This window comes from Camelus ferus, chromosome 11, assembly GCF_009834535.1.
Source record: "Camelus ferus isolate YT-003-E chromosome 11, BCGSAC_Cfer_1.0, whole genome shotgun sequence".
In the NCBI taxonomy this organism is placed as follows: Eukaryota; Metazoa; Chordata; class Mammalia; order Artiodactyla; family Camelidae; genus Camelus; species Camelus ferus.
The window spans coordinates 28,030,966-28,047,511 of record NC_045706.1 but is presented as its reverse complement, the minus strand read 5'-3'; the positions used below and the strand labels follow the sequence as shown (position 1 = coordinate 28,047,511).

The following is a 16,546-nucleotide window of genomic DNA, read 5'->3' as shown; positions in this document are numbered from 1 at the left end:
TAAATCTCCTGAAGTGGTTGTTGTTTTCATGACTTGACATTTCCTTCCTGGCTCCTGTAGACATTGTCAGGGTCTTAGGTAACCCTTTTATAAGACCACAGTTCCTAAAATCAGGCAGCCCTGGATGTTAACCTTGACTCTACCACTTTTTAGCTGAGAATAGATATATTAAACTCTTCACATGAGTCTTTTACTAGAAAATTGGAGATAACAGTACTTCCCCAAGATGTATGACTTTAATGAGACAAGGAATTATCTGGCTAGCACAAAGCGTGGTACATGAGCACCCAATAAATTGTGGCATTAATTTTTCATTCACAGACTTGAAGTACTTACAGCCCCTTCCGTATTTCTCTTCCAACATTGGAAAACTGGAAAGTATGTGGGCAGGAGGAGCTCTTAAAAACATCCCCCACGTCTGTACATTGGTGTGGAGGAATGGCTTCTGTGCTCACAATTTTTAGACAGTCTATTTCTCTTCTCCATGGCCCACAGGTTTGGTTCAACTGAATTAAGCACTTCTCGGTACCAAGCACTGAAAATTTCAAGACTGATTTATGGGAACAAAAAGGGAAAGCTAGCAATGACACCAAGGACCCCTCCTGCTAACCTCCATGCTGGTTCCTAGGTGGAAGACTCTCAGTATCTGGGCACTGCACGCTACCAATAAAGGATAAGATATTAATGATTAACCTGAACCAAGGATTAGCCATTGCTCAATCCCAATTTTTGTTGTTTTTGCTTTTTACGGGGAAATGAAGAGACTGGGACTTACATGAAGCATCTCAGCAAGCAGGATGGTCCCACAAAAACCTTCTAGCCTGGGGTTCAGTCCAGGCTTCTTCACCATTCCTGTTCCTGTATGCTTCTAATCCAGGAATTTAGGTGGCAGCAAAAGTGGGCAGCCTGCCACAGGGGCCAAGGCCGTGAACTGGCCTGGGAGTGGGGAGACTAAGGAAGACTCTTCCCAGTTTTCTCTTTTCCCATCTCCCCTTCCTGCTGTCTAATGCGTGTCTCCTTCTCCATTCCTTTCTGTGATTCAGCAATTAATGATTTTGTGCTCAGCACTGTACGAGGCATTTTGATTCTATTTTTTAAGATAACTCCTGTTCCTCCACCCTTTTTCTTTCACAATACTCAGCTTCCCATGTACTATCTGTAAGAGCCCCGCCATAGTTCACTTTCAAGAACAGACCTGGCTCCTTTTTCTACAGTAAATAATACGAGATGGTCCTTGGGGATGAAAAGAGGAACAGTTGTGAGCAGCACCTAGGGAGCTAACACAGCACGAGAGGAGCGCATGGGCAGGTGACAGAGCAAAGACAGCAGCAGAGTTTTTATTTCTATTCTGGTTGTAAATAACTCCTTTATTATCAAAAATAACTATGTCAGCATCGATAAGCTGCTGATTATAAAGTGCATCCTTGGCAGAGAGAGAATTAACATTTAATGAATACTTGCTATCTGCCAGGCATTGTGGAAGGCTAGCAGTTCTCAGTATTCAGTGGTCAAGGACTCCTCTGGGATTCTTGTGGAAACCCTGAAATCTCCCCCTTAGAAAAATTCAAACGCACACAAAATTTTACATAGAATTACAGGGGCAAAAGATTCCTGAAGCACAATCACAGACTCCAGATCAAACCTTTTGTGCTAAGCCCTTCCATCTGAGAGATGATACCATTGTCCCCACCTTACACATGAGGGACATGCCCAAGCATGCCCAAGCACTTATAAACATAAGTGGCAGAAACACTGGTCAACCAGAGTTGTGTAAACACTACAACTTGCTGGCCTGGTGAAAATGTCACTTGGTTTTTACTGTGACTATAACTATCACTACTTATTTTTAAACGAAGAAATAAAGATCATGTAAGAAACTGAAATCTGTGCAAAGCATCCTAGACTCAGCCAAGGGAAATTAGAAAGCTCAAAATTCCCAGAGGTTCCAATCCACTTTGTATCAGCCAAAAGCCCTACTCCCCCTGAACCCACGTACCCAGCTGGAAAACAAGCCAAAGATTCGCTTTTCTTAGGTTTCATTATCCTCAGAACAAGAGGCAACCTCTATCATAATGTCTCAGTAAAACTGGAAAAAAATGTTTTAAAGAGGCAACCTCTCTTTAAAATAATCCATCAGTCAAATGTGAATTAAGAGACCAAAGTCTATGGATATGGAACAAAAGAAATTTAATTTCAGAATATTACATGAATAGAAAAGAAAAACGATGCATGTTTCTTTACAGTTACATATATATATATATAGGATATAGTCAAATAAGAACAAAAAAATTAAAAATGGTGAAACAGTTAAGAAACCTCGTTTCTCTTGCTGAGCGAGCTGGGGAACAGTGCAAAGGCAACCCTTGCTATGAAGAAAGGACCCTGGGGCAGAAGTGTTTTTCCCAACAGGTTCTGCTGGTCCCCAGACATGTCTGCGGGAGTGCTCAAGGGCTCTTTAGCACCTGCTGTGGCCTCCCACACTCCAGTTTCCATGGTAACCCAAGTATTCAGGCTGTTAAGCACTCCACCTCCTCAGTAGCCCTTCCATCTACTCTCCACCTGTGGAAAGACCCCAGCATTGGCTGTTTAGGAAAGCCAGCTTTTCTATAGTGAGTTTTAGATTGGATTCGTTATCACTGGTCTGAAAGGCTTGTGCATCTCAGAAACCTAAATTTTCCCCAAATTCTAGGGCAATCCTGCCAATTGCTGGTTTGGATCAAGGTCCTGTCTTCAGTACCAAGGCTTCAAGATGGAGGAGGGCAGCGATGAGGCTCTCTCCTGGGAAAGTTCTATTTAGAAAGACTTCAGAATGAGAACTGTCAGCTTCAAGCATCTGTGTGAGGCCCTGTATGAAGCGAGGAAGCAGATAAAGTCTAGAGGAGCCCGTCCCCAAAGAAGATTTCCCCAGTTATGCATGGCCACACAGCTAGTCACTGTGGGGCACAGTCCCAGTGACCACAGGTTCTCCTAGAAGGCAGTGTTTTAAACCGTATCCGAACATCGGTTCCTGTGGGGAAAGCTGAACAGAAACGCTGCTGTTCCAGAGGAGAGAATGGCTCTGCTCTGACACTCTGGGACTGACCGGCTTCCTTACAGGCCAACAAAACAGCCACCCCTGGAACACCCAATGGTCATGGCAGTTAACCCTGCACTACACTTCCCAAGGGTACCCCCTTGTCATTCCTGACTGACTCTGGAAGGACATGCAGGGTAATGAGCATGTGGAGGATCAAATGCAGTTTCAGCTCTGATGCATCATGTTCCAGCTCCTTCAATATGTTTTGGCACTCAGGTACAATCAGTATCTCCTAATCCTCTTTCACTACTGCAGTGGAGTTTTTCAAACTAGATTCATTGGTCCCAGTGCAACAGTCCATCATTGTAAAAGGTTCAAAACTCTACTGCCCAAGATTTTCACTGATTGAACCAGTGTAGCTCACCCAGTGCAGATCTGAATCAAGGAGGTGGTCTGTGTTTTTATGCTTGAGCCCTCTGGCACAAACACACTGCCCCATACTGACATCACATCAAAACCCACTGTAACTGACCCCAGAAAGAAATACGATTTTAAAAGTCATAAGAGGCATTTCCAAAGAGACTGTTCCAACATAAAAAATAAACATAACAAAACAGATTAAAAAAATTTTTAAATACTGGCTCAATAATACCTGCCCACTAAGTCAGAAGGATGACAGTAAGCCTCCTGTGGCAAATGTCAAAAGGGTTTTTGTCTTTGCGTTCCCCATAAGATTCCACAGGATTAGAACAATTGCATATTATAAGGCAGAAGGTTATGCTATTTATTTCTCAAATTTGGATTCCAACTGGATCACAGCTTCTGTTAAAAAAAAAACTGACCTATCATACCCTTACAGCAAGCGAAAGCATATTTAATAAATAAATGAAACACACATCCCCAAATACACACATAAACTGCCCAAAGGGGCGAGCTATATAAAAGCACATGCATGTGACAAACATCTTTTACACCCTAGCCCCGGAACACTCGCCTGGATTACCAACTGCATTCAGCCAAAGAACAGCTCCCAAATCTCAGCTACCTTCCTCAAACAACCACAGAATGAACTCCATGACTAGGAGGTATCTGGTCACTGCTCTGTTCTACTTATGCCAGACCATGTTAGCAGACCACACCACTCTGGGATGAGACACTTAGACAAAGAAAGAAAGGAAGTAATAGAGTTAAGGGGAGAACACTACCCTGGCCTGATCATACTAAAAGGGGTTTCTGTTTGAACTCACTGACAGGTGGTGCAAGGAATTTTATAAGAAAAAAAGTCAAACAGAAACCTACACAAATGAACCTGCTAATAACTATTTAGAAGAATGATATAAAACTGCTCCAGAGAAAGGGTCTTCTAAGCACTTTTACACTCCTAACCATCTACTGTTCACGATCTATCACGTCGGATGGCCAGATTTTACAGTCTTCTCTACTGCTGTTACTGCAGCAGAAAAAAACAGAAAGTGTGGAAGAGAGGACTGACACCCGGACACAAAACCAAACTGTGCTCCCCAGCATCATCTTTTATTTCAGCAATAACACAGCACTTCAACAGTTTAAAAATAGGTCAGCCAGTCATAGTTTGCTGGGCAACTGTCTCCCCACTGAGGCCTGACTCAACCCTGGCACACAGGGTGTGAGAACGGTTACACACCTAACAGAGCAGGCACAAACCGAACATTCTCACCTGCCCTGCTCTCTCTGGGCAGTGAGTTCTCACACTAGATCAAAGCCATGACATTGCTCACCTCAAACACATGTGAACATCCCCAACCCAGTCAAAGCTCCAGGCCATCCCCAAATTACTCCCTGTGCCCACTGTGACAGGGAGAAGGGCGTGCAGCAACCCCCCTTGAACGTTGTGATAAGCCACAACTGCTTCCAAATGAGAATGTTCTCTCCTTTAAATCTCTCAGCCCTGCAGTGACTGATGCTCACTTCCTTCTCTGATTCCAGCTTGCTCTCAGGAGACAGTCCAGCTTGCAAACCTGATTCCTTAGAAGGATGCAATATAATCCCACCCGAAAGGAATCATCTTGCACACAAAGCCAACCCCATCCTAGTCCCACTACAGAACTTCCACTACATACAGGAATTTCAGCAAAGCTCTATTAAGCTGTTGATGACGCTCCTTGAGTCACAGTGATTTGGTGAAGTGTTGGCATCACACTGGCACCAGAGATGTTTTAGGCAAGAGCAAACTGAATGAAGGAAATGAGTTCAGCAACCACACAACTATTTTGACATGAGGAAAAGGCAAGAGGGGGAGGGAAAGAGGACAAGGAGAGGGAAGAAGGGACACAGTTTAATATTATTTGTTAAAATAATGTATCCTTCTAAATTCTCTTTTTTCAACACTATAGGCCAAATACCCCACAATCTCAGGCCCAAGAAATGATAAAAATTTTCCAGGAAAATTATAAATTCTTTGGACACAAACAGGTATTAAGGAACATAGCCTCATAAGATAAAGAGCTTTCTCCAAACTTAACATGAAAAAGAGGGTAAAGACATTTGGCTTAGAGCCCATTTAAGATTATCTATCCAAAAAATGGCTTTTAAAAAAATAAACAAAAAACAAATAAACAAGAAGCAATAACCAAAAGATCCCCCAACACTATCAATACAGAGAAAAGTCCAAAATATCAGTTAAAAATAACATCAATCCACTAGGAATGACCGTACTTCTTTTTTTTAAATCACTGGCAGTTGAGCACAAATTTCAAATTTTTAAAAAAACAGAATCTGCCTAAACAAATACATGGAATAAGCACTGGAGTCTGCCTGGTTCTACTCATTTACTGTGCTGGGTAAGCTGGTTTGGCTGGTTAGTGGTATCCCCATAACATTTTGTTTAAATGGGAGAGAAAGAGCAGCACTAGCACTGGTTCAGCAGGCAGAGTGTGCAGACATCACCCACTGAGCGGGTAGAGGTGTCAGTCAGGTCACAGGGTTAGCCGGCATTCACAGTTCGACGCGCAGCAAGCAAGCCGCACGTCCAGGCCTCTCTATGAGCGGTGATGACGCCTGGCCCGCGACAGAGAAAACTGGGTGGACAACAGGAGAACTCTGGATCCTTCAGAGGAACCCTACGCTGAAAGAGAAAAAGAAGCATTAAACACATTTAGAAATATTTCTTTTTGTGAATATCCCACCTAAAAGCTAGGGAAATCTATACTTAATATTTTCTATAAAATATGGGTCAAAGAGGATAATTGAGAATTTTTTACTCTCTACCAAGTAAACATCACTTTGTCCTCTTGCACTAATCTCAGTTCATTAAATCATCTTAATAGCAATGACAGCTACCTTCACTAAGGGCACATTTTATGCCAGACATTGTCTCATTTATCCTCACAAAAACCTATGCATAAGGTAATGCTCCTGCCATTTTACAAGTGAAAAATCTAAAGCCTACACAAATGAACTTGCCCTAAGATACCTAGCTATTAAGAAATAAGGCTGGGAATTGAACCCAAGCCTAACTGAATGCAAAACTCATGTTCTCACCAGCACTACACCTTTTGCCTATGAATTGTTTACTAAATGCCTACTAGATGCAAGGCACTGTCATTACTGGGAGGAAAAGAAGAAGATGGGGGCCAACTAAGTGAAGTTAGCCAGACAGAGAAAGAAAAATATCATATATCACTTATATGTGGAATCTAAAATATGATACAAATGAACTTATGTACATAACAGAAAGAGATTCACAGATATAGAAAACAAACTTATAGTTACAAAAGGTGGGGGATGGATAAATTAGGAGGTTGGGATTAGCAGATACAAACTACTATATATAACAGATAAACAACAAGGTCCTACTGTATAGCAGAACTATATTCAATATCTTGCAATAAACCATAATGAAAAAGAATATGGATCTATATATAGCTGAATCACGATGCTATACACCAGAAACTAATACAACATTGTAAATCAAAAAAATTAAAATTTAAAAAAATATGAAAAAAAATATATGTATAACTGAATCACTTTTCTGTACACCAGAAACTAACACAACATTGTAAATCAACTATACCTCAATTAAAAAAAAAAAAAAGACAGAGGCCACAAATATAGTCTTAAGTCTGGCCTTTGTCTTCCAGAAGAGAAACTAGCTACAGAGGTAGGACAATACATGTAAAGTAATTAACTACAATAAATCACATTAAATATCAACATTTTAGTAGTGTCAATAAGGGTTCAAAGGAAAAAATATATCTGGCAGAGTTAGCCAAAGAAGGTTTCAAAGAGGAGGTAGGGGTTTAGGCTGGGCTTTGAACAATTGGTAAAATTCTGACTGCTGAAAATAATGGCCATTAATAAGCAGGTGCCGAATCAGCAGTTCTCACCTGCGGATGATCTTGCTCCCTTCTCTGCAGGGGACATTTGGCAATGTCTGGAGGCATTTTTGGTTGTCACAACTAGGGGAAGGGTGCTACTGGCATCTACTGGGTAGAGACCAGGGATGCTACTACACAGCATACAATGCACAGGACAGCTCCCCACGACAAAGAGTATCTGATCTAAAATGTCAATAGTGCCAAGCTGAGAAACCCTGTGCCAAATAAATGTCTTTTGGAATACACTATTGATAATGATAATAAAATTTCATTATCTTCTTCAAAAAATATTTGTTCCTTTTATAAAATCACCATCAAAAAAATCTAGGATTGCATTCACTGTGTAAAAATAGATGGCACTTGGATCTGTGGGCTTGGAGACTGAATAGAGTTCAGATCTGGAGATGCAGGCTTGGAAGCAGGTATCATACAGAGAACAGAACTGAGCTACAGAAGTAGACCAAGCTGCTAAGAGAGGGGAAAGCAAGAGCAGGGTCAAGGAGAGAACTTAAGACAGGGCACTAAAGACATGAAGAGGTGGAGAGGTAGGCGGACGACAGTAAACTACTGCGGAGATGGAAAGAACTCAAGAGAAAGGAGAAGGAGAATAGCATGACATTATGACAGCCAGGGAAGGTGTTCCTAGATAGAGGAAGTGAGCAGGGAGCGGGAAAAGTGAAAATGCCGCTGCCTCATTTGGTGGGAGGTCATTCATTATCTGTGGGCCTCCACTTTTCTGAATCACTAACATTTTTGAGAATGTGATAAAAACGATTTTTTTCTCTCCTCCAGAAAAATGTACACATGTACCTACACATATAATTCCATCAACAATACCAGGAACCTTATCAGAGCCCTTAGGAAGGCCACAGTTAACAGGTCAAGAATCCCTGCTCTAAAACGTTTTGGTAAAATATTAAACTGGTTTATTTTTTAAATCCATTTCTTTCTTCTGAAAGTAGAGTTGCTAATATAGAAAGACATTACTTCTTTTCTTTTTTTTAAATTGAAGTATATTTGATTTGCAATGTTGTGCTAGTTTCTGGTGTACAGCAAAGTGATTCAGATAGATATAAATAAATAAATAAATATATATTCTTTTTCACATCTTTTCCATTGTAGATTATTACAAGATACTGAATATAATTCCCTGTGCTATACAGTAGGTCCTTATTGTGTATCTATTTTATTTATAGTAGTGTGTATCTATTAACACCAAGCTCCTAATTTATCCCTTCCCCTAACTTTCCCCTTGGTAACTATAAGTTTGTTTTCTATGTCTGTGAGTTTGTTTTGTAAATAAGTTTATTTGCATCATTTTTTAAGATTCCACTTATAAGTGACATCATATGATATGTGTCTTTCTCAAGACATTATTTCTTAATTACCTCAAAAATGAAAGCAGGGGGAGGGTATAGCTCAGTGGTAAAGTGCACGCTTAGCATGTACAAGGTCCCGGGTTCAATTCCCAGTACCTCCATTAAATAAATAAATAAATAAATAAACTGAATTACCTCACCACAAAAAAATTATTTTTAAAGAAATGAAAGCAATAAGAGGTGTAACTGATACAAAATAATGTGTCCTTCAAAAACAACTTATACTTCTTTTTGACTTACGAAGATATAGGTAGAAATATTTAGACACACGTAACCCAAACACCGAACTTGTCTCAATCAGACAGCCCAGTCTAGAAGTCAGAAGCAGCAACAAGGAAAGAAAAGAGAGTTCAGATAATTCACTCAAGGATAAGTAAGAAGACTGACTATACTGAAATCTAATTTTCTAGAGAAGAATAAAGATTTATCTATAAGGATTAGGCTTTTATTCTCTTTTTATTGCTGATGTCTCAAAGAGTCATTAAGCTCATTTTTCAGTGGTAAAAGAGCATGTAAAACCAGAGATCACTTCATCTGCCACGCAAGCCTTATAAAGCAAGACCAAGACTCACCCAGTTTTCTTTAGTAACAATTACTACTACTTGTTCATGCCTTAACAATCATGATGTACTTCCAAAACATTGTGTCAATTGAGCCTCATAAGAAATTTGGGAAGAAGACATAACTACTATCCTCATTTTCAGAGAAGAAAATGAATTGAGAATGGTTTTGCCAGGTCACAGAAATGATGACTCAAATTAGGTCTAACTACAAATCCCCTGGACTTTCCAGTGAGCCCACGGCTTCTCCAGAGGAAAGCACAGCAGCCGCTGCCCTTTGCCAGCTGAGCCTGGGACAATCAGCAGTCCAGGCTAAATAATCCTTTTTACCCTAAAGAGCCTTAAAAACATGTTGTGTGATATGATTTTCAAGGTCCTTCAGCATGAGCTATTTATCTGGACAGCTTTATTGAATAAACAAAGCTAAATTCTACGCAGAAATGGTTCGTACATAACTATTCCATGCTGACTGAGCATCTTCTCAGCATTCCTGTACTTGGTTTCACAAATTAGTTTATACTTGCTTTTAATTGGCTTAGCAAGTATTCTTAACATATTTTTCACATGTGTCCCATCTGTCCTAGAATGCAGCAACTGTGTGGGTCTGTGTTCACAGCTCTGTCCCTTAGCACCTGGGACAGTGCTGAGCAGACGCGCAATAACCGTCTGCTAAGTGAACTCAACGGCAAGGACCCGGCCTTGTAATCTTTATATCACTGCAGACTACAACATACCTACTAAGAATTCAAAAAATGCCACTGACTAGATGCAGAAAAGAACTACATTCAGTAAGAACACAGACCAAGTACAATTAGTACCTTTTTTCCCCTCCTTCTTCCCCTCAGACCATTTCAATCTTGTTGGTGTCATCGTGACAGGAGAACCAGAAAATAACTGTAACAAGAAAATTTTTTAGTGGCTTAAATGTTCTAATGGCATTCCTATAGACAGATTTTACTAAAAGGAATTATTACTTCTTCAATTTCAATATAAACAGTTTTACTAATGTATTTATATCTCATTAATTTTAGCTGCTTTTATTGCTGGCTTAATGAAGTCCTTGAAGGACTACTCCACAGGTAATGTAGTGCCAGGCAGGCCTGGCTCAAATGTGACCCTCCCTATGGAGTTTCCCAATAAGAAGTGCTCCCTCCAGCACTTTGTGTGTGAAGCTGTTTCATTGTCCTTGTCATTTCTGCTTATGACTGGCTATACTCTCCTTGAATTCAAAATGTGTTTGTTGAATAAATTAATGAAAACCTACAGAAAAAAGGGGAGCCAGCATAAATAAAAAGACTGAGAAAAGGGGATGGTTGAATGGCCCAAAGAAACATAGTAAAATAGAGGACAGTATGTTAATTTTCTTCCTTTCTATAAATGATCACATATACAGAGAAAATGCAAAGGATGGTGTCTTACTAAGTTCACATTTTCTTTGCTGGCTCTCTTCAATTCACCAATGGCTAAAGATTCCGGAGTAGAGTACTGGCTTTTCTTTTCTGACATCATCTGATTTCCCAGGACCTTCCGCTGATTTGGGAGGAGAAAATATTTGATTTATAAACATCTACTATATCTACAGTATATTTATCCTAGCCTTCAAAATTACAGCTTCTTAGGTTAAAAAAAAAAAAAAAGAAAAAAACTCAGCTTTCTGATAATTTCCCCCTGGTATCGTATAGAAGAGAGATCAAAGGATGTTACTAAAAAACTTGAAATCACTGCGTTTCTTTAGGCGATCACTTTCCCTCTTACATTTACAGGGCTGAAATGTTAGAAGCAACTTTATGGTTGATTTAAACCAACTAATACAGGCCAATTATAGTGTGTCTCTGAGACCATAAAAGAGACGCCAGTTACCTACCAGTATAATTTTTTTCCCTAAAGACATGTTTTCTTTGGCAGCTTTTAAGAATTCCCTCCTCCCCTCCCCACTAAGAGATACTTACACTGGGTCCACTCTAAGATTTTGCTTCCCTGTCATGTCCTTCTCACACAGGACTGGAAAATTTGAAGAAATTCTATAAGAGTTTTAAATATAACCACAAGAGAGGGAACAGGCCTTCTTAAAAGCATCACATGACTATACTGACATTCAGAGCAAGACTAAAAGCTCTTTCATCTCTAAACAGCTTAGAAGCTGATGTAACCTACTGCAACAGTTGACAGTGACAATTCTAACATCTTTGAAGAAATCTTCCCTTTTTTCTCCTTAGAAAATACAAAAAAAAAAAAAAAGAACATATCAAAACTAGAACATAAAACTCTACAATATAAATATTAGCAGGAACATTCTTATATAATAAATCATTTCCATGAGAGAAACTTTGGAGGAAAAAAGTCCAGCCAAGTAAAGGATCAAAGCAGGATAGAAATCAAGTAGCTAAAACACAGAAATGCCGGAAAATTAAGGCCAGTACATCCTCCTTTTAGAAGTCAGATAACACCTCAAAGCAAGCTGAACTGGGGATGTGAGGAGCCACAGGACTGGCTCTAAAGCTTCCAATGAATTTTTTAACAAACATTTCATTACTTTTGCTATTAAGCAGAAACCTACATGTATTATTAGCTTGAAAGTCTCTTCATTTATAATGAAAACACTTTACCCTTCTGTTTATAAAACTTACTAACATTGTGTATAAAACTGTTGTTCTAAAATGTTTTCTCTTGATGGAATTATTAACTCTTACACTCTCTCAGGAAAGAAGAGGGCAGCTGCCAAGTGGATACTCTATTTTTACATTTCAAGCAACAATTAGCAATGCTTCTAGAACCAATTGCAAGAGAAACTGCAGTGAAGAGAAAACTATACCCATCTAACTTCAGTTAAAGAAACATTTGTTTCACTAACACAGAGAGAAACATTTATTTGACTATGACTTTTCTTGCTACCATTCATCTCAACAACAGAGAAGTCAGAGGGAATGACAGCTTCCAAGTAAAATGAGCCAAGGATGCTCATTTCACTTGCCATGTCTAAACAGGTGAATGCACTTTTAGGGTTCTAGCAAAGGGTTTTTTTTTTTTAATTGTGGTAAAATATACATAAAATAAAAAGTTATCACTTTAACCAATTTTAGGTGTACAGTTCAGTGTATAAAGTATAGTCACATTTTTGTGTAACCATCACGACCACCTGGTCCAGAAATGTTTCACCTTCTCAAAAAGAAACCCTGTACCCATTAAACAATAAATTCCAATTTCCCTCACACTCTTCCTCCCTGACAACCACTATTCTACTTTCTGTTTCTATGAATTTGACTACTGTAGGTACCTCATATAAGTGGAATAATACAATATTTGTTCTTTTGTGCCTGGCCTATTTCACTTAGCATAATGTTTCCAAGGTAGGTAGAGACTACGTTTTGTTTATCCAGCCATCTGTCAATGAACACTTGGGTGGCTTCCACCTTTTGGCTATTGTAAATAAGGCCACTACAAACATGGGTATACAAATATCTGTTTATATTCATGCTTTCAATTTTTTGAGGGTATAAACCCAGAAGTGGAATTGCTAGATCTATTTTTAATTTTTTGAGGAATTGACATACTGTTTTCCATAGTGGCTGTACCATTTTACATACCCACCAACTATACACAAGAGTTCTAATTTCTCCACATCCTCACCAACAGTTGTTATTTTTTGTCTTATTGATAATAGCCCTCCTAATGGGTGTGAATTGGTATCTCATCATGGTTTTTATTTATATTCCTTAATGATAAGGGAGTCATTAAGGAATATGATAATGATATGTTTATTGACCATTTATCTTCTTTCTTCAGAAAAATGGATATTTAAGTCCTTTGCCCATTTTTAATATGGGTTAATTTTCTTTGTTGTTGTTGTAAGAGTTCTTTTTATATTCTGGATGTTAACTTCTTATCAGATATGTTTTACACAAATTCCTTCCCATTCTGTGGGTTGCCTTTTCACTCTGTTGATATTGACAGCAAAGAAAATTTTGATGTCAAGTAAACCTGTTGGCCCCAGTGGGTTGGGAGGGAATTCTAAAAGTCTATTAATGGTAATAACTAGAACTTCTAACAACTACAGTTTAAAGCAAAAATATAACTAACAAGGTATTTTTTAGAGCAGTTTTTAAGCAAAAAGATCCTTGATGTTGCTGGATTTATAGATTTTAATAATGTTAAAGTAACTTTAAAAAGAAAAACAGAAGAACACAGAATAGTGCTAATCTCTCTCCAAGTTAACTAAAACTTTGCCTTTGTTTATGCCTAGAAATTTGAACCTCATAAATCAGCTATCTACTGCCACCTGCTGGCAATATCCCTTAACTACAAGTTCAGATCATCCATGAAGACTCGATTGAATCCGTAAGCACAGCAGGCAGGAACAGCACAGAAGTATATATTGCAGAAGTATTTATTTTAAAAACAAAATTTTTAATGAATTTGAGACAAAAGAAGTAAAACAACTGATCAAGATATTAATTTCACAAAAATTTGAGTTACCTAAGCCTCACCAGCCTATTAGAAAATCCATCTCTAGTCTCTGTTAACTTTCTCACTTCTCCATAACATTAGCAAACTGCACAACAAAGTGTGTAGCACGAAGCAGGTCAAGAAGCAACAGAGACTCTCTCTATATATTGCTGAGGAATGAGGACTCTGCCCTCAGCCCCTAAAAAGAGGGAAGGACCTTTATATATTTTACTTCTTACTTCTCCAATCATAGAGCCTCTTCTCCGATTTAAAACACAGCAAGATGCTTTGAAAACTAAAAGCTTTCCCAAATTCTATCCTTTTCCCCTTACAAATGAACCCTTCATAGGATCCCAAAGAACAGAAGAAAACTGTTTATGCATAAGAAAAATCAGACTGTAAAATTTTCTCACAATCAATGCTGAAAACAACAGCACAGCATGCCTACCTTAATAAGGCCACTGAAGGACCGTGAACGGGTCCTCTTCTGCACCCGGGGAGTAGAAGGTTCTCGTCCTGGTGTTTGAGTCTCAGAATGCTTATTAAACTAGAAGAAAACATAGAAAACATTTTGTTAATAGTCTCCCATCAAGAGATAGCATTCTGTGACAACTAACAGCCAAGTGTAAATACCCAGAAAAGTATATCTGTACATACATAGATTAGAAGGTTGGCAAACAAATCACAAAGGCAGAAATGATGCTGCCAAAAAGAAGTCAAGAATTATTAAATAGCCTGAGGGTAAATTAAATTAAACCCAAAAATTATCAAATTGGAATCAGATCAAGCCCTCAGAGTTAGATCTAACTACCAGTTCATAGCAAATACAGAGGATTAAGGAACATCTTAAGTAACACCACAGGAATGCAATCAGCAAAATCCAGACTGTGGGAGATAAGCAATCTGGTTTCTTTCACAAATATAGTGCAAAGAGAAAGAGAGAGGATGTGTGTTTGTGTGTGTAAATGCAATGTGGTACCTGGACTGGATCCTAGAACAGAAAAAGGGTATTAGTGTTAAAACTGGCAAAATCTGAATAAAGTCTGTAATGTTAATAGTAATGTACTAATGTTAATTTCTTAGCTTTGACAACGTTAACCTTAGGAGGAACTAGGTGAAGGGTATGTGGGACTGTACTATCTTTCTAATTTTTCTCCAAATCTAAATTATTTCAAATTTAAAAGTTTACTTAAACAAACAAACTTCAGCAATTTTTAGGGGGAAGAAAAGGGAGGGGAGAGAAAGAGGAACCTACACATTAAAAGGAACCCAGTAGATGTATCAGCTCCCTCCCCCCAAATAATGCATACTCTTCAGTCATGCCACTTCTAGGAAATAATCTGCAATGAAAATATTTATGAACAAAAATGTATAAACTAAAAAAATGACCTAATTTCCCCAATATATCCAAAAGAGGACAAACTATATACACAGCAGGTTATATATGATAAAATATGCAACCATTAAAAATGTTTACAGCCTTTAAATGACATGGAAAATGTTCATGATATAATGTTAAATGAAAAGGGTAGGATATTTTAAAAACTGAATATATATGATAATCTCAATTAAGCAAAAGGAAAAAATGTGAAATACATATTTACGGAAAGAAATACAAGAGGGAAATACTCCAAAATATTATCAGAGGCTACGCCTGGATGATTATGGGTGATTTTTTATTTTCTTATTTACACTTTTCTGGATGTTTCAATGTTTCTATAGTAAGTATTCTTTATTCATCATTTTTATAATCATGGAGAAAAAATTAGGAAATAGTAAGATTATAGTTTCAAAAATAAATGGCAATATTTTAAATGTATGCAAGGAGTTTGCAAGTATGCATGAGAAAACGCTTATGCTGTAATGTTTAATGAAAAAAGGAGAGAAAAAGAAGGCATATGGTATGCTCATAACTATGTAAAAATATATACATAGGAAAATGACTGAAAGAAATACTCAAAAAATAAACACTGGTTGGATGAATGATTTATTTTTTTTTATCCTTCTCTATAATTTCCTGTTTTTCTAAAAAGAGTAAAAATAATGTTAGTTTTTTCCTTTGTATTATCTTTAACCCTTAGTGTTCTTGATGAGAGAAGTCATTTACACCTGCTCTACCTGAATTAGTGGGTTTGTTTCTAACAAGAATTAAATCAGTACACTGCTTTAAATCTGTAATACTACTCATCACAATTTGCTAGATCTAAAAATAACTTCAAAGAGAGTGACAGAAAATTTCTTGTAAAGGATTTTGTCAATTGTTAACAACAGCTCAGGTCAACATTTTCTGAGCACTTGTTTTTGTCTGGCATCATGCTTGAGATTAGGCATAAAAAATAAATAAAAACACAGGCTCATCCCTCAAGAAGGTCGCAGATGAATAAGAAGTCAAGAGGCTGACTTTGCCTCTTTAGCTAAAATTCAAGAGGGACAGAAACAAAATTAATTTCCTGAGAAAGAAACTAACCAAGTCATCAGTATTTACTCAAGCTACACTTTGTGTCTCAAAATGGCAAATGAGAGACCTAATTTTGCTGCCATAGCTCCAAAATAAACAAACATGCCCCTAAAATTCCTATTTCTAGTATCAGACTAGGCCTTGATTTACAATGTTTTCTAACTGCAAACAACTCACTAGTAAGAGCTACAACTTTTGCTCTGCTACACCAGTCTTCACATAGATTCTCTCCAATCTTTACAACCATGAAATATGGGCATTACAATTATCATTTTATAAATAAGAAAATTAAAATTCAGAAAGATTAAGCAATTTATCAAGAAAATATGGAGGAT

General features: G+C 38.0%; 1 protein-coding gene across 3 annotated transcripts in view; it reads right to left on the bottom strand.

The window, feature by feature from the left end:
• Positions 1-2,153: 2,153 nt before the first annotated feature.
• ARHGAP19 (Rho GTPase activating protein 19) overlaps positions 2,154-16,546 on the bottom strand; it is a 46,897-nt gene continuing 32,504 nt past the window's right edge. Inside the window, exons 9-12 of one of the 3 annotated variants that reach the window (XM_032491189.1) lie at positions 14,202-14,300; positions 10,730-10,840; positions 10,129-10,204; positions 5,725-6,119 (exon numbers count right to left, since the gene is read on the bottom strand). In XM_032491189.1, coding sequence (XP_032347080.1) covers positions 6,115-6,119; positions 10,129-10,204; positions 10,730-10,840; positions 14,202-14,300 — 291 coding nt within the window. In that variant the 3' untranslated portion in view covers positions 5,725-6,114. Of the gene's footprint in view, positions 6,122-10,128; positions 10,205-10,729; positions 10,841-14,201; positions 14,301-16,546 lie in introns of all 3 variants that reach the window. The other 2 variants (XM_032491190.1, XM_032491191.1) reach the window with 2 other exon arrangements.